The sequence below is a fragment of the Equus asinus genome, chromosome 13 (genome assembly GCF_041296235.1).
Source record: "Equus asinus isolate D_3611 breed Donkey chromosome 13, EquAss-T2T_v2, whole genome shotgun sequence".
NCBI lineage: Eukaryota > Metazoa > Chordata > Mammalia > Perissodactyla > Equidae > Equus > Equus asinus.
In genome coordinates, this window is record NC_091802.1 from 39,346,254 (window position 1) to 39,364,198 (window position 17,945).

General features: G+C 38.7%; 1 protein-coding gene across 23 annotated transcripts in view; it reads left to right on the top strand.

The window, feature by feature from the left end:
* The first annotated feature begins 4,113 nt into the window (after positions 1 to 4,113).
* CDK12 (cyclin dependent kinase 12) overlaps positions 4,114 to 17,945 on the top strand; it is a 72,361-nt gene continuing 58,529 nt past the window's right edge. For 20 of the 23 annotated variants that reach the window (XM_070483176.1, XM_070483163.1, XM_070483164.1 and 17 more), the window contains exons 1-3: positions 4,114 to 5,848; positions 9,786 to 10,673; positions 17,331 to 17,507. In XM_070483176.1, the coding sequence (XP_070339277.1) occupies positions 4,800 to 5,848; positions 9,786 to 10,673; positions 17,331 to 17,507 (2,114 nt within the window). In that variant the 5' untranslated portion in view covers positions 4,114 to 4,799. The remainder of the gene's footprint in view (positions 5,849 to 9,785; positions 10,674 to 17,330; positions 17,508 to 17,945) is intronic. The other 3 variants (XM_070483180.1, XM_070483181.1, XM_014833619.3) reach the window with 1 other exon arrangement.

Genomic DNA, 17,945 nt, shown 5'->3' on the forward strand with positions numbered 1-17,945 from the left:
CGCCTCTCATCACCTCATTAAGGCCCTCTTATTTAGATCCCAATTTAAATGTCTCTTCCTCTAACTAGAGAAGCAAGCCTTCTCTAACCCCTGACTTGATCAGATCCTCTCTTAGTGTTTCTTTAATAGCACTTTGACTATCAAAATTAATTAAGTGCGTGATGATTGGTTTAATGCTTGTCTTCCCTGTTAGAATGTCAACTTCAGGAGGGCTGCACTGCGTCTGTTTCTTTCACTGCTGTCCAGTGACATTGCCTAGCCCAGCTCCTGACACATGTCAGAGACTCAGTGCATATTGTTGGGATAAATTGATAGGGTTGCCAGATAAAATACGGAACTCTCAGTTAAATTTGAATTTCTGATAATCAATGATTATTTCTTAGTATAAAAATATGTTCCACATATTATATAATATAAATCTAGCAAGCTTAAAATTGATCAAGTATAGAGAGCATGTATCCAAGTGAGAATTTTCAAAGATAGTTCATATTTTAAATGCTATTGCCTTCACTGTTGTTAAACAAAGTGCTCTTCATTCAGCAAGCATCTATGGAGTCCTAATTCTTGTATATTAGGAGCTGGTAATATAAACATGAAAACACAGCCCTAGCCCTTGATGGGCTTGCCTGATTTAGAGCTCTGAAAAATATGATGGTTACTCTCATCACAGGTACTCAAAAATTTTTTAAAAATTTATTATTATGCCAAAAATATCAATGTTAGATACACAGCTACACTTCCTCATGGAAACTCTCTGTACGAATAAATAATAATGTCTGTTCTAAGTGTAGCTAGAAATTTTAAACCTTATAAAGCTTGAAAATAGAGTAAACTTTACCAAATTTTGGTCACAGAATAGAATGAGAAGTTAGAATTTCTCATCTGAAAATGCAGAATGGCATCGTTGAAAAATTTGTACTCTAGAAGTAAAGATAGGAGAGATATTGGGGCTGGCCCAGTGGCGCAGCAGTTAAGTTTGCATTCTGCTTGAGCAGCCTGGTGTTCACTGGTTCGGATCCCGGGTGTGGACATGGCACCGCTTGGCAAGCCATGCTGTGGTAGGCATCCCACATGTAAAGTAGAGGAAGATGGGCATGGATGTTAGCTCAGGGCCAGTCTCCCTCAGCAAAAAGAGGAGGATCGGCAGCAGATATTAGCTCGGGGCTAATCTTCCTCAAAAAAAAAAAAAAAAAGAGATGTGTCATTTAAGCAAGAAAAGCATTCAAGGCCCACACAGGAACAATCTTCCTGTATGACAAGAAGGAGACAATGGGCAAATTTTAAGGGACTAATCTTTGAGGGAGACTTCAGAAGACTCTTTAAAATCTAAAATCTAAACTAACAAATTAGTCTGAGGCGGGGTGAAGTTATTGTAACTTTAGTTAAATATTTCCTCTTGCGTACAGCCTCAAGAGAATCTTTCTGGCCTGCTTTGGGGGATTTACAGAAAAAGTAAAGTCATCACCTGACTGATCACCTTGGGGTTCACACTGTTGCCCTGACTCCTTGCCCTGGGAGGTCATGCAAATAAAGCAAACGGCACAGTCCTGGAATTTCTGAGTTCAAAGTTCTTCTGTAGAGTGAAGCAACCTTTATTTTACGAAAGCACTATTTTCATTAGTTGTTGGACCAATCCATGCAGCTTACAGTAGATTTTGTATTTAAAAATTTGGACACAATCTGAGATTTCCTGGAATAGAATTTTTTCCAGGTCTGTTGACAAATAATTGACGTTAGAGTAGAGTTTTCTCCACTGAAAAGAGAAAGTGTAGTGCACTAGAAAGAGTACTGGTTCAGGATTAAAGAGCGAGCTGTCCCTGTCCCTGGCACTTGCTACACTTAGTGTGAACGTGCTCCTACTCCTTCTGAGTCTCAGTTTCAGCTTTTAATAGATGCATTTAATAATCCCCATTCTGGCCACCTCACCAGGTTATTTATTTGTTCAACTGATATTTATCGACAGGCTTGAAAGGGTTCTGTGGAAAATTGAAAAGTGCTATAGAAACATAAGACAAAAATTCAGTAAAAACCTTCATTCATTTACTCATTAGGGGTCTCTACTCTGCTTCAACAGGCAACAAACAGATAATTAAGGAAGTTTCTATTGCTGTTGTTTAATTTGGATGATGAATTTTATTCCTCAAGATTTTATTTGACACATCACCGTAATTCCTTCCGCCGTTCCCACTTTTCCATTTTACTGTGGGTATGGGTGCATCCAGTCAAAAACTTGATCTCATTTAAAAGACAGAAAAAATCAGAGTAATTTTGCTGACCTCATGCCAGTGTTTAATAAGATGAGCCAGTCACTTCATCTAACTGACCCATTAAACTCATGCCATCTGCTATCATGTCAGACAAGGGTGGACACCTTTATATCCAGACCCTCTTGCAGCAATCAGTGAGGAGTTACCACACCTGAGTTCCAGTACTTTATTCTTTTTTTCTTGTTTCTTGACAGCATTAATTTTACTTCAATAGACCATTAAAAAGTTGTCATGAAAAATGTGGTTGTTTTTATTTTTAATCAAGATTTGTGGACTCAATGGGGCCAGCCCGGTTGCATAGTGGTTAGGTTCACACCCTCCACTTCTGCACCCGGGGTTCACAGGTTCAGATCCTGGGTGCAGAGCTAGCACTGCTCATCAAGCCATGCTGTGGCAGTGTCCCACATAAAAGAGAGGAAGATTGCCACAGATGTTAGCTCAGCGACAATCTTCCTCAAGCAAAAAGAGAAAGATTGGCAACAGATGTTAGCTCAGGGCCAATCTTCCTCACAAAAATAAAAATAAACAAATACAATAAAAATAAATTACTGCAACTTATGTTTAACTGATAAAGGTATAGTTGACCTTCCAAGTAGAAAACTGGACAAAATAAATTAAACAGTAATTTTAAAAAAAAATTTATGGACTCAAACATTTAGGTAAAAAACTTTTTTTGGTACCCGTGTGACCAAAAGTAACAACATTTTCAGGGAATGATTTTGAGAGCAGATTCTTCTGCCTTCGTTTAGAATGTATCAAGCTCCTAATTTACTGGCTGATCTCCCCTTCTTTGCCTATACAAATCCTATCTACTTTTCCTGGCCCCAATCAAATGCCCTACTTATATAAAGCTTCTTCTTAACACTCCCAAACTGCTTTCAACCTGCACAGTTCTCTGTATCATTCTTATGACATTTATCATCTTTTATCTTGTGGTATGACTATATTGTCTATATCCTACTTGAGGGTCCTGATTGGGCCCTATTACACAGGGAAGGGCCTTAGAGTCTCACAGATAAATGAGTTGAAGAAAAGAATGAAGAAGCTTGGACAAGTGACTTAACTTCTCTGTGCCTTAGTTTCTTTTCTCACTTAACCCTGTTTCAGAGGGTTGCTGTGAAGATGGAATGAGTTAATGTGTGCAAAGGAGTTTTGAAAAGTAAAAAAGGAGCGGCAGTGTAAGATACTATATTTTCTTATTCAAGAATATTATGCTTTTTTTGTTCATAATTGTAATCTTTTGTGCGAAGATAGAAGGCTAAATGATTCCAGAAGAGCCGTAGATGATCCCAAAAGGTTATGAGCTTTCAAGTTCTTAGATTTTAAGCAGTGTGGACAGAGGCGGTGCCACACAACGATAGAGCTTGTACTTTAGTGTCAGACATGAATTTGAATCTTGTCCTTGGTACTTGCTAGACTGGCTTTGTTACCCTAAACTGTTTAACTTCTCTGAGTCTGGGTTTCCTAATCTGTAAAATAGGGATGAGGATATTGTGTTTTGCAGGGTAGTACGAGAATTAGAGATACTGCACATAGTACACACTTTATAAGTGGAAAGCATTGTTAATACTTAGGGACTTGGGTTGAAATGTCCCCACAGTTGCCTTTTCCTGTTAACAATATTTTCATTCTAGTAGTTAAAAGAGTTGTTAAAAGTATGCAAAAATTAGTTTGCGCCGGAACCCGGAGTATTTGTTCAATGAATTATCAATAAAGTTTGAAAAAAAAACACCCTGCTGGCTCCGTTTCAATAAAGCTTTGCTCAAATAGGGAGCGGGGAGCTTATCGCGAGAATCTGGTGGACCGCGTTTCTTACTCAGGACCTGCTCTCGCGTTCTTTGACCAACAGTGGCGAGAGGTGAAAGGGAAGCACGAAATACCGCGAGAGCCCAAGGGATTCTCGCGATATTTCCTGGGATTGCCCCCTCCCCCCCCCTTCCAAGTGCCGTTTCGGTTTAACCTAGTGTGTGACTGTGAGTCTGTGTGAGGGAGCGAGTGAGTGTGTGAGGTACTGAGGTGAGGCAGAGGCAAGAAAAGGGGCTCCCTCAGGAGCGAGGGACAAAGGGGGCGTGAGGCATCTAGGCCGCGGGACCCCAGCGACAGGAAGCCGCCCCGAGCCGGGCTACCGGGTAGGGGAAGGGCCCGCGCAGTCCTCACAGGGCCCCAGAGCCGGAGTCGGCCCCGCAGCCCCGGGCCGTCGGCTTCTTACTTCCTCGACCTCCCCGGCTCCCGGGCCTGAGGATTGGCTCGGCCGGGGGAGGAGGGGAAACAGACTTGAGCAGCTACCCGTTGTCTCGCAACTCCACTGCTGAGGAACTCTCATTTCTTCCCCGGCTCCTTCACCCCCCACCTCATGTAGGAGGGTGCTGAGGAGTCGGGAGGGAGGAGGAGCCTGGGCTACCGTCCCTTCCCTCCCCACCCCCTTCTAGGGGCGCTTTGGTAGGCGTGGGGTAGGGGTTGGGGGGGAGGGTGGGGGTTACTTTTTGTAGTGCTGGGGAACTTTTTCCCCTTTTTGAGGCCAGGGGAAAGGGAATGCCCAATCCAGAGAGACATGGGGGCAAGAAGGACGGGACTGGAGGAGCTTCTGGAACTTTGCAGCCGTCATCGGGAGGTGGCAGCTCCAACAGCAGAGAGCGTCACCGCTTGGTGTCGAAGCACAAGCGGCATAAGTCCAAGCACTCCAAAGACATGGGGTTGGTGACCGCCGAAGCAGCACCTTTGGGTACAGTTATCAAACCTTTGGTGGAATATGACGACATCAGCTCTGATTCAGATACCTTCTCTGACGACATGGCCTTCAAACTAGACAGGAGGGAGAATGATGAACGTCGTGGAACTGATCGGAGTGACCGCCTGCACAAACATCGTCACCACCAGCACAGACGTTCCCGGGACTTACTAAAAACTAAACAGACAGAAAAAGAAAAAAACCAGGAAGTCTCCAGCAAGTCGGGATCGCTGAAGGACCGGATCTCAGGCAGTTCGAAGCGTTCAAATGAGGAGAATGATGACCACGGGAAGGCACAGCTGTCCAAAAGCAGCAGCAACAAGGAGTCGAGGTCCTCCAAACTCCATAAGGAGAAGACCCGGAAAGAACGGGAGCTGAAGTCTGGGCACAAAGACCGGAGTAAAAGTCATCGGAAAAGGGAAACACCCAAAAGTTACAAAACAGTGGACAGCCCCAAACGGAGGTCCAGGAGCCCCCACCGGAAATGGTCTGACAGCCCCAAGCAAGATGATAGCCCCTCAGGAGCGTCTTATGGCCAAGATTACGACCTTAGTCCCCCGAGATCTCACACCTCTAGCAATTATGACTCCTACAAGAAGAGTCCTGGAAGTACCTCAAGGAGGCAGTCCATCAGCCCACCTTACAAGGAGCCTTCGGCGTACCAGTCCAGCACCCGGTCCCCCAGTCCCTACGGTAGGCGACAGAGGTCTGTGAGTCCTTACAGCCGGAGACGTTCGTCCAGCTATGAAAGGAGCGGCTCGTACAGCGGGAGATCCCCCAGTCCCTACGGTCGAAGGCGCTCCAGCAGCCCTTTCATGAGCAAACGGTCTCTGAGTCGGAGCCCGCTCCCCAGGTGAGCTGTTTGGCTAACACTCCTTTCTTCACTTAGGGTGGGTTATGAGGAACTAGCAACTGGTCATGTTAACATTTTGTTGAAGACCCCAGTGTTCATCATTGACTAGAACACTTTGCTGACGGCTAGTCATTCAAGTAGGTGAATCTGGTCTCTTAACCCAGATTTTGAGAAGTGGAGAGTTCACATGGCTAAAATTACTAAAGGTAGGTACTTCCAGTGGTGGGATCTTCGCTTGTGAGTTCCTGTGTGTGAAAAGTCATGGGCTTCTGCCTGTTGAGTACATAGAGTTGATACTGGTTCCCAGAGCTTATCTAGCTATTTTCTGTTGCTTTGTCTTAAATTTTTAAAAATCACCTTGGTATTAGTGCTTTAGACGTCATTGGATCTGACTGGAGATGTAAGAAATTACCTATTTTCATTTGTGTTATCTTGAGGCTATTTGCCTAGGCCATCGATCATTTGTGCTGTCCACTGAGTCTCCAAACCTGTAAGTTTGTTTCCTAAATGACGATGTTTTGATAACTCCTCTCTTTTAACTGATGTTTCTAGTGGAAATTCCGCTGATTAGTCCTTTTTCCTTTTGATGAGATAGACTAGCAGAAATTGCTTCCAAGGATAATTTGACTTTACAGCACTGCCATTGACCTACCCTGCGACCACTGGCAGTTTTCAAAATCTTTCTCTAAAAACATGATAATAGTGCTTTCACCATGATATTTTTGTGAGAAAGCCATGTTAGTTTGAAATTTATTTGTTGGAGTGAATTATCTATGGAAAACCGTATTCTTGTTTCTAGATGATGAGATGTACTTCCTTCTTTATGGACTCAACTTTTGTCCGAAAAAAACAGAACCTGGGCTTTGGAGTTATACCTGAGTGGAATCTTAATCTTATTTTGTGGCCTTTGGCAAATAATTTAATTTCTCTGTGCCTTAGTTTCTTCGTGTGTACAATCGGAACGATAACTACCTACTTCTAGAGTTGTGAGGATTAAATTAGTAAATATGGAGTGCATAGCACAGTGCCTGCTACTTGGAGCCACTCAGTAAATTCTGTCCATGAGTGAGGAGAATGTTGCTGAACACTAGTAGAGAAATGCTAATTTGAAAAAAATCCATGGACGTCTTTTATATGTCAATATGAGTAATTTTGCTGACTTAAGGTTATAATTATTCATAAACTAGTTTGAATTCATCAAGCTGCAGGGTTCCTAGCTGTCAGGGTCTGAAGTTCCTTAGTCTCCCCCCCATTTTTACACAATTTTTCACACAGAAAAATTGAAAGAATTATAATGAGGATCCATATATATACCAGCTAGAGTCTATGATTAATATTTGCTATATGTTTTATCATATCTATCCATCTTTCTATCAATCCATCTTTTGATTCATCTCAAAGTAAGTTGTGCACATCAGTTTACTTCACTGATAAAGGCTTTAGCATGTATACCGTTAGCTAGAGCTCACTTTTTTTTTTTTTTGGAGGAGTGAGGGTTTGTAAAATTTACATATAGTAAAATGGATGAGTTTTAAGAGTACCATTTGGAAAGTTGCTTAGTTTTTTAAGGAAGCCTAAGAAATATTCTCAGGCTATTTGTTTTCTTGAGGGAGTAGTTTCATTAAAGCTCTTCTGAGAATTTTTATTGTTGTGGAGTTTGGGAATAAAGAAGTATGTTGAGGCTAAAACACTACCACGAATTTCAGTAAGAACTACTGCTTTGCAGTGATCCTTTTGGATTATATCTCAAATTCTCTATTCCTCTACTCACTTCATTGGAACTAGTGCAGTGTGGTAAAAAGAAAGAAAGAAAGAACTGGAGACATAGTATGATAGTATGGGACGCAAATATAAACACTATGTAATGGTCCCAGAGTCACATGCACATTTTATTTGGCTTACAAGAGAGCATTATATGTTTGTATATGTGCATTGCATATTTTCTTCATTGATTGGAATTCCAAACAGTAAGCATGCTAATTTCATAGAGTGAGAGTAGAGGAACATACAGATCCCTTCTATGGTATTCTCTGTGTTTTTTCCTTGGGAGACACAGTCACAATTAAGCAATGTTGTTTTAAAAGACTGAAAATGCTTTGGCAGAAATGCAAGATCTTTGCACCCAGCAAATTAGTAGTGATTAATAGCAATTTCATTTCCAGTGGGTGGAACCTAACAATTCAGGGGAAAGATAACATTTGTTTTTTAAAGACAAATTTTTTATCATTGCCTGCCTTTATCTATTTGTTGTCCCTTCTCCCCCACCTGTTTTTCCTTGAAGAGTGGATCTGGACCTCAAATACAGCATATGTGTTACTAAAAATGCCATAAGTGTATGGCCATCCAAATGTCCTATTAACAGTAGGCTTTTGTTCAGAAGTTGAAGGGTCTGTAGCAGAGTTTCTTAGGAAGATTTAGTCATGCCGAAATATTAAAAAAACAATGGTTTGTAGAGCATGGTCTTTGACATTACTTAGTGTTTGGTTTTTTAGAAGTTTTTCCTAGGATAGAGATATTAGTTTTACCCCAGCTATAATTCAATCAGAGAAAACCTCTTGTTTCAGCCAGTTATTTACAAGAGAAGTATTAGTTTTCTTGAGGGTAAGTGGATATTTGGTAAATCCACTTAACTACTTTCAATATTTTGTATCCTCATGTTCATGTTTATGTTGTTATCGTTATTTTGAGTAATTTGATTCCAATAATGACTGTATTTTAACTAACTTTTTGGAGCAAACTTCCAAAAAGCAGTATAGGTATAAGAAAACAATGGCTAACATCATGTGTATTGTTTCCCCTACACGTATATGCTATTTGTTTCGAAACATTTTGATTTATGTCAGTCTTACTAATGATCGAAGATAAAGAGAGAGATTGAAGATCTGGAATGGGAACAATTTGTTTTAGACTACTGGGCAAATTATGTTTTGTCCAGTCACATTTTTAGTGCTAATTTTTTTTCCGCCTTCACATTGAGGCCTGAGCGTGTTAGGCTTTATTAAAGAGCAAAAAGAATTAATGAGGGTTGGGTTTCAATTTAGAATAATCTGCATCCCAGGTTTTACTTCCCAGTCTGCTTCCTTAATAAAATAAGTTGAACAGACAATAATACCTTGCTTTATGAGTCCCTAAATAGCTGATTGGAAATCATTTTATATTTGAAAGTACCAGAAGCCATCATAGTTTTGAGAACGTCTAATAAATTATTTTAGTAAGACTGTTTCTCCAGTTTATATATTTTGTAAGTCTTAACTCTTGTAAATGTTGGGGGTTTGTTTAGTATAGGCACAACTTAATTATAAACTGCGGATACAAGAAACAAAATCTTTTCCTAATTAAAAAAGTTAGGTTTTAGTGAAGCATGCTAGTTACTTTTAACTTCCTGATTGACATAACCCACCTTTAGTGTAAACTATGATTTTTTTATCATGTTTTCACTTTATTAGAGATTTAAACCAAAATTTAAAAAGTAATCATTGTGAATATGGATATTTTCCAATGTGGGGAAGAAATATCTATCCATCTTTCTTCAGTTGAATAAATAGTGAATAATTGTTAATGTTATATGATTGAAATATATTGTCATGCAGGATTTAGTTCCTTCTAATCTATTTTTTAAATAAACTTTATGTTTTAGAACAGTTTAGATTTACAGAATAATTGTGAAGATAGTACAAAGAGTTCTTATATGTCCTTGCACCCGGTTTCCCCTATTATTAACATCTTATATTGGTATGGAACATTTGTTATAATTAATGAAGCAATATTGATGCATTATTATTATTATTATTTAATGGCACCTAATTTATTTTTAAGATTACTAAATTACTCAAAGTGGGTTTTTTAAGTTATAGTTCTTCATAGGTTGTGTAATTGATCTATTTTCCTCCATATTGCTGTAGCCTATCCATTTTAAACTGCTTTTTTCTTTTTCCAGTAGGAAATCTATGAAGTCTAGAAGTAGAAGTCCCGCATATTCAAGACACTCATCTTCTCATAGTAAAAAGAAGAGATCCGGGTCACGCAGTCGACATTCCAGTATCTCACCTGTCAGGCTTCCATTGAACTCCAGCTTGGGAGCTGAACTCAGTAGGAAAAAGAAGGAAAGAGCAGCTGCTGCTGCAGCAGCAAAAATGGATGGAAAGGAATCCAAGGGTTCACCTACATTTTTGCCTAGAAAAGAGAACAGTTCAGTAGAGTCTAAGGATTCAGGCTTGGAATTTAAAAAGTTACCCAGAGGTGTAAAAGTGGAAAAATCTGCCCCAGATACTGAACCGGTGAATGTAACACATCTAAACACAGAGGTCAAAAATTCTTTAGATACAGGGAAAGTAAAGTTGGATGAGAACTCTGAGAAGCATCCTGTTCTTAAAGATTCGAAAGCACAGGGAACAAGAGACTCTAAACTCGTAGCATTGAAAGAGGAGATTGTTACTCCAAAAGAGACAGAGACATCAGAAAAGGAGACCCCTCCACCTCTCCCCACAGTTATTTCTCCTCCACCTCCTTTACCAACTACTACCCCTCCACCTCAGACACCCCCTTTGCCACCTTTGCCACCACTACCAGCTATTCCACAGCAACCACCTCTGCCTCCTCCCCAGCCAGCATTTAGTCAGGTTCTTGCTTCTAGTAGTTCAACTTTGCCCCCTTCTTCTCACCCAAGGACATCTGCTGTGTCCTCTCAGGCAAATTCTCAGCCCCCTGTACAGGTTTCTGTGAAGACTCAAGTATCTTTAACAGCTGCTATTCCACACTTAAAAACTTCAACGTTGCCTCCTCTGCCCCTCCCACCCTTATTACCGGGAGATGATGACATGGATAGGTAAGTCCCATATTTAACTGGGAAAATTAGCCGTCTTGATCTAAGTGTAAGACATTTTCTGTTCTCAAACTTTGTCAAAACTGCTCTAATGCATGGCTGTTTAGAATGCTTTTATGAATAGGAAATGCCTTTGATGTTTGGTTTTCAGTGGAAAAGTCCTTATTTATGACATTATTACTTGAGAGAATTACAGTTTGAGCTGTAGTAGCCCTTTTTGTCATAAGTTTATTGATAAGGCTAATTTTGATTGCAATTTTAAAAAATCAGCATATTTCTCCCTAAATTTTTATGTTGAAAATTTTAATAGCAGTAGAAAAATTAAAAGAATAATGCAGTTAACACCCTTATATTCTTCACTTACATTCACCAATTGTTAACTTTTTGCCACATTTGATTTAACTGTTAATATCGTAACACTTCTGAATTCATTAGCATGTCTTTCTTAACAAGGACATTTTCCTACATAATTATAATATCTTTATATAAAAGATATAAAAACTTATCATTGATTTAATATAATAATAATCATAAATAGCATAATATAAATAACAATGTTAAATATCCTCAGTGGTCCCAGAAATGTCTTTTATAGCTTTTTTTCCCCCCTCCTGATCCAGGAGAAAAATAAACCAGGTTTTTTTTTTAAGTGCTGCTTTAAAAAAAAATTATCCTGTAAGAAGCAAAAGAACGACATGTAGAATCTTTGCTGATTAGAATATAAATTCACAATGGAATGATGGGAGGAGCTCTAATTTTAATGAGTCCTCTGAGTATTGAGAACTGAAATGATTACGAAGCACGAATCTGATTTTATGGAAGGCATTAGGAAATATGTTTAATTTCTTGGTAAGACTATCTAGGCAAGTATCACCAAACAAACCTAATTTAGCAGTGATGTACACCGTGGCAATCTTTGTGTTACTGTTTTTTCTACTGAGATCCTGCCCTCTTGTTCTCTAGGACATGGGTTTCATTAATTGCAACAAACTTTCATTGTAAGCACAAAAATAAGTACCACTGATCTTACATCCCAGACCAATTCCCAAGCCTCTGTTACTTTCCAAGTGACATCAGTAATTTCATCGGCAATACATTTCAGCCCTTTAGGTCTGTATTTTTCCAGACTTAAGAAGGTGCAAGTGCAATAAATGGGGGGGGGGGGAAGACAAGAGTATTTAATAGAATGGTTCCATTACTATTCATAGTGGTAAATCTGATTTTAAAGAAAAATCCTACATGCTCTTTCTAATATTAATAGGTATTTAGTAATTCTGCCATGTCTTGAGAACTACAAAGGAGAAGAATAGAACCTGAAATTTATGTAGAAAAATGTGTTTGAGGTACACAGTATACTTCTCATAGATACAAGCTATGTGTTTTTATAGTTTTTGTTGGAAAAATAGTCAGTTGAGCATTATGCAAAGGGACCTAAGGCCATTATCTACCCATAGGAACCGCTTTAAATATTAGTTTGCATAGTGGCTAGAACAATATCAGTATGGCTAAGAAACTTCATTTTTAAATGTTTGCTTGGCTAACCAAATAACTTTTGAACCTCCCTACCATGTGTCAGTGAAGAGTGCAGATTTCCAGATGTGGAATGATTTTATAGAAGGCTCATAGGGATTTCTGTCGTTCAGATTGGGGATGAAGGGTAAAATAAGACCGTTCAGTGTTTATTTGATTATATGTGGCTGTCTTTAAGAAGGTATATGAGAGAAAATGAAGTGAACAAAGCTATTTTTATAGATCAATTCTGATTCTGAAAATGTAACTTTTATTTCATAGTCCACTCTACTTATTTTTATTTTATTTTATTTTGTTTTATTTTGAGGAAGATTAGCCCTGAGCTAACATCTGCTGCCAATCCTCCTCTTTTTTGCTGAGGAAGATTGGCTATGAGATAACATCTATGCCCATCTTCCTCTGCTTATATGTGGTATGCCTGCCACAGCATGGCTTGATAAGCGGTGTGTACCTTGGCACCCGGGATCTGAACCAGGGAACCCCAGGCCACTGAAGCAGAATGTGCAAACTTAATCACTGCACCATTGGGGTGGCCCCTGTACCTTTTTTTTTTTTAAGATTTTTTTTTTCCTTTTTCTCCCAAAAGCTCCCCAGTACATAGTTGTGTATTTTTAGTTGTGAGTCCTTCCAGTTGTGGCATGTGGGACACCATTTCAGCATGGTTTGATGATCGGTGTGCTATGTCCCCGCCCAGGAGTCAAACCGGCGAAACCCTGGGCCCCCAAAATGGAGCGTGCAGACTTAAACCACTCGACCACGGGGCTGGTCCCTGTACCTGTTTTTAACTGTGTGGTGATTATGAGTTTTCCACATACAAGTAAATTATTAAAGGTAGAAAAATAGAAATGAAGATTTCTTTCACTATCTATTAATTTTAAATTCAAGATGATTTTTGTCTTTATTTTATTTATTTATTTATTTGTTTATTTTTGGTGCACTCTACACCCATGTACCAGCTGCACCTATCTTTCACATGAAAAATAATTTTTTTTTTTTTTAAAGATTGGCACCTGGGCTAACAACTGTTGCCAATCTTTTTTTTTTTTTTTCTGCTTCATCTCCCCAAACCCCCCCGTACACAGTTGTATATCATTAGTTGCACGTCCCTCTAGTTGTGGGCTGTGGGACCCCGCCTCAGTGTGGCCTGACGAGCGGTGCCATGTCCGCGCCCAGGATCCGAACCCCGGGCCGCCGCATCAGAGTGCATAAACTTAACCACTTGGCCATGGAGCCAGCCCCAAAAAATAATTTTTATGTAAGAAAAATTTTCAGGAAGAAATCTGAAAGTCTCACATAGAACTCACATTCCTCTCTATTTTCTCATGTGAGACTGGAGCAGCTTAAATGTTGAGAATGTGACTTATACATCTTTTTATTGCCTACAGTGCTTTTAAACAGAGAACACAGAATGCAATTAGTAAATATTGGTTATTTGAATGAATAAGTAAAACTGCTGAAGGAGCCAGGGTCAGGGCTTGTATGAAATGACACTGGCCATTTGGTTAAGAAATCAGTTGGGACATGGATGATATAAAGCATGTATTAGAGGATTTGTCTTCTTTTAAAGTTCTTTTGAGAAAAGTATGCAACTTTTCTTTCAGACATATATATTGGGCAGGAGTATATTATATTTACTCAGGTATCAAATGCAAGAGTGAATTTAACTAATGGTATTGCATAGCCTTTCTGATTCGTGATCTACAATTCTTGATTTCAGGAAGCAAAGGCTGCCAAACACACCTCAATACAGTACATTCTTCATGAACATAGCTATTCATGGGGATCTCCTGCTTTTAAGAAGATGATCTGTATACTTTTCTTTAAAATTTCAGTTAACTACCTAGGGCTTTTCAAATCTTCTTTTCTTCTTTACTTGTTTTTGATAGCCTGGTTCATTTGGAGTTAATTAAACTTCAGCAGAGTCTACATTATTCTTTTGTTTCTATTTTTGTTTTTCTGAGGAGGATTTGCCCTGAGCTAACGTTTGTTGCCAGTCTTCCTCTTTTTGCTTGAGGAAGATTCACCCTGAGCTAACGTCTGTGCCAGTCTTCCTCTGTTTTTTATTTTATTTTATTATTTATTTATTTATTTAATTTTTTTGAGGAAGATTAGCCCTGAGCTAACATCCACAGCCAATCCTCCTCTTTTTGCTGAGGAAGACTGGCCCTGTGCTCACATCCGTGCCCATCTTCCTCTACTTTATATGTGGAACGCCTACCACAGCATGGCTTGCCAAACGGTGCCATGTCCGCACCTGGGATCCGAACAGGCGAACCCCGGGTCCCCAAAGCAGAACGTGCGAACTTAACCGCTGAGCCACTGGGCCAGCCCCATTCTTCCTCTGTTTTATATGTGGGTCACCACCACAGTGTGGCCACCAGTGGATGGTGTGGATCTGTGCCCAGGAACTGAACCCGGGCTGCTGAAGTGGAGCACTCTGAACTTAACCTCCAGGCCACAGGGCTGGCTCCGAGTCTACATTATTCTTAAAGACTATGTCTTTAAAGTATTGAGCTTTGAAGAAAAGAAAGGATCTGTGTGAGCATTCAAATTTGGTTTAGGATTTTGCTTATAGAATACTTGGTTTCCATTTTTAATGTATTCAACTCAAATTTTTAGTAGAGGGGCCAGCCTGGTGGTGCAGCAGTTAAGTTCGCACATTCCACTTTGGTGGCCTGGGGTTTGCCAGTTCAGATCCCAGGTACAGACATGGCACCGCTTGGCAAAAAACCATGCTGTGGTAGGCGTCCCACATATAAAGTAGTGGAAGATGGGCACGGATGTTAGCTCAGGGCCAATCTTCCTCAAAAAAAAAAAAAATTTAGTAGAAGTTTGTAAAAATAAATCACTTTTTAAACAACCTGCTTTAAGGGGAAGGGGATAAATGATCATATTTAAAGTAGTTTATGCTATTAAATTTTGAAAATTATCTAATTTTTAGAACAGTTCATATGTAAATTCATATTCTTTATTAACAGTAAACACTTTTTATTAGAGGTGTTTACATTGTACCTACAAATTAAATCTCATCATCATAAATTCCAAGAGACTATCCAGATTCTAAAATTTGGGCAGTCCTGGAGCTTGGCAACTGGGGGGTTTTTTTTGTGCTTTTTTTAATTACTTTACTCAAGCATTATGCAACCTACTCACCACATGTGAACCCGTCTACGGGTATAAATGGGGAACTGGGAAGTAATGATATTGATAAGGTAGATCAACACTTCCTGGTACTCAGTCTTCAAATAATGACTTTGATGTTAAGCATCTGCTCCCTTATGTTGGACCCTCTCTGCATCTCTCATGTGTCCTCAGCACTATAAGAGCTGAGTGCCCTACACTAAAGGCTAAAGACCATAATGTTGTTCAGCATTGCAATTTTATGGGACAGTATTTCAAGGTTTTTGGTTGGACTTTGTTGAAACATGATTTGACCGCTATTCAACTTGTGTGCTCTGAACTGGTAGTACATATCCTATCAAACACTCATTCTTTCTTGAAATAAACATGCTAAAAATGTAATTTTTCAGAAGCAATGCATGTTTTCACGGTAGCAAACTATATTTGAACCCATAAAGTAAACATTGGAGAAAACAAGACCTAATTTAAAACATATACTGAACTTACATGAAATGATGGTGAGAATTCAGATCCTTTGATTCTAGTGAAGCAGAACCAAGAAGTAATGTATTTCTGAATCATTAAGAATTGACATTTATAGAGAATATTCTGACGGTAGTAGTTGAGAAATTAAGAATTTTCTTTCCCTAAATGTCTTAAAATTGGAGAAATTTTTAAAATCTATATTGCATCTTGACTCAAGAGTTTTCTGATGATAGGCTTTGTTCCCAGGGTAGAAAAATCTTAGTGCAAATTATTCTAATGTTGTGTGTTCATCACTATCAGTAATTTAACAGAAAGTTTCAGATGATCATTTTGCACTCTATCGACTACCCCATTTCTGGTTGATTTGGTTTAAACTAATTTAGATTCTCTTGTTCTGTCTGATTTACAGGAGATTAAAATGATGAAAATTGTTAGGAAGTAGTAAATTTTGAGATTGTTTCACATACAAAGGGAAGCGATTTGCTTTAAAAAGATACATTGCAAGGAATAGATCTGTTCTTTATGGTTTTATGGAAGTATTCATGAAATGATATATTTTTTTATAACCACTTGTCAAAAAAGTGGAGGAGGCTCCTACTGCAGTTAGAGTTCTCAGATCCTAGTCAACCTTCTGACACTGTGATGGAATAGAAAAGACTATCTAGCATGGTTTTATTTGTAGGCATGAATTAGTATGTTGCACTGTCTTTTATGAGGACATGCATGGCGCAAAATCCTTCCTTTACTCATAAATAGAAATGGTTAAAAAATTGGATCTGAAAACTGACTTTTCTAACCTATTCTAGGAAAGCCATCCTCCCCCGCCCCCACTATAATTTGTTGATTATCATGAGAGGCCTTCTGCTTACCAGCTGTTTTAATGATTCTGAAATAGTTGCTTGGACTCTTTCTCCTTAGATTTTTAGTTTGAGGGTTATTTATCCATTTTGGCTGGTCAGATATGGTTGTCTTTTGCTTGCAAACCAATAAAATTAAGTCAATATATTTTTCACTAATTTTGATTTCCAGCTTAGCTATATTTCTTACTATTTCCTTTTTCCAAGTTCTCTCCATAGCTTTAGTAATATAGTAGTGTTACACTGTTGAGCTTTCATTCATTATTTAAATTTTTGCTGATTAAAATATAGAGTAGGTTGGTGACTCCATGAGTTGCACTGGTACTTTATGAATTTAAGATTACTTCCTACAGTTTATTTCATTTCAGTAAAAATCCAAATAGAATCTTAAGAAGGACATTAAAGAAAGAGTTCGTTAAAGGACCTATAAGTAATATCTCAAATTTTTAATCATTTCTTTAATATACTATGGATTTCTTTTTGCAGAATCTGAGTATTTTAGCTGTGATAAACTCTATATCTTTATGTTATATTGTAGAGTTTTTTCCCTTAAAAGTAAAATCTTTGTAATCTTTTAATAGCCAGATGTTACAATCTTTGAAAAGTTTTATTTGCATATTCTCTAGGTAATTTTGATCTTTTTCTTCTCTTCCTCTCGATTGTTTAGTCCAAAAGAAACTCTACCTTCAAAACCTGTGAAGAAAGAGAAGGAACAAAGGCCACGTCACTTACTCACGGACCTCCCTCTCCCTCCAGAGCTCCCTGGTGGGGATCCATCTCCCCCAGACTCTCCAGAACCAAAGGCAATCACACCACCTCAGCAACCATATAAAAAGAGACCAAAGTGAGTTTTTGGAGGGACCTATGCTTAGTTACAGCTTTCTTCCTTACCTTTGGGCCCAAATCTCACACTTTCTTCTATCTACACCAGTAGGGTTAGTCCTAATGTATATCTTTCATTTTATTTTAATGGATAAAAGCCTTTCTGGGAGTTCTGTTAATCTGCACTTATGGATACCCAGCTATGTTTTTTAGAAAAGCAGTAATTTCCCAAATCCAAATATACTCTGAACATTAATCCCATTGTATTTTTTGAGTTCATAATAGAGTATTAAAGAAGAAAAAAGCCCTTTTATTCAGCGTGTCAACTATGTACACATTAATGAAAAATTAATAGATGTGGGATTGTTTTTTCTTCCTAAACCACATAAGTTGCCATGCCATAAATGTAGTGGAATCTAGTTTGATGTTCTGATTGTTAGCATTCCTCTCTTAATGATAA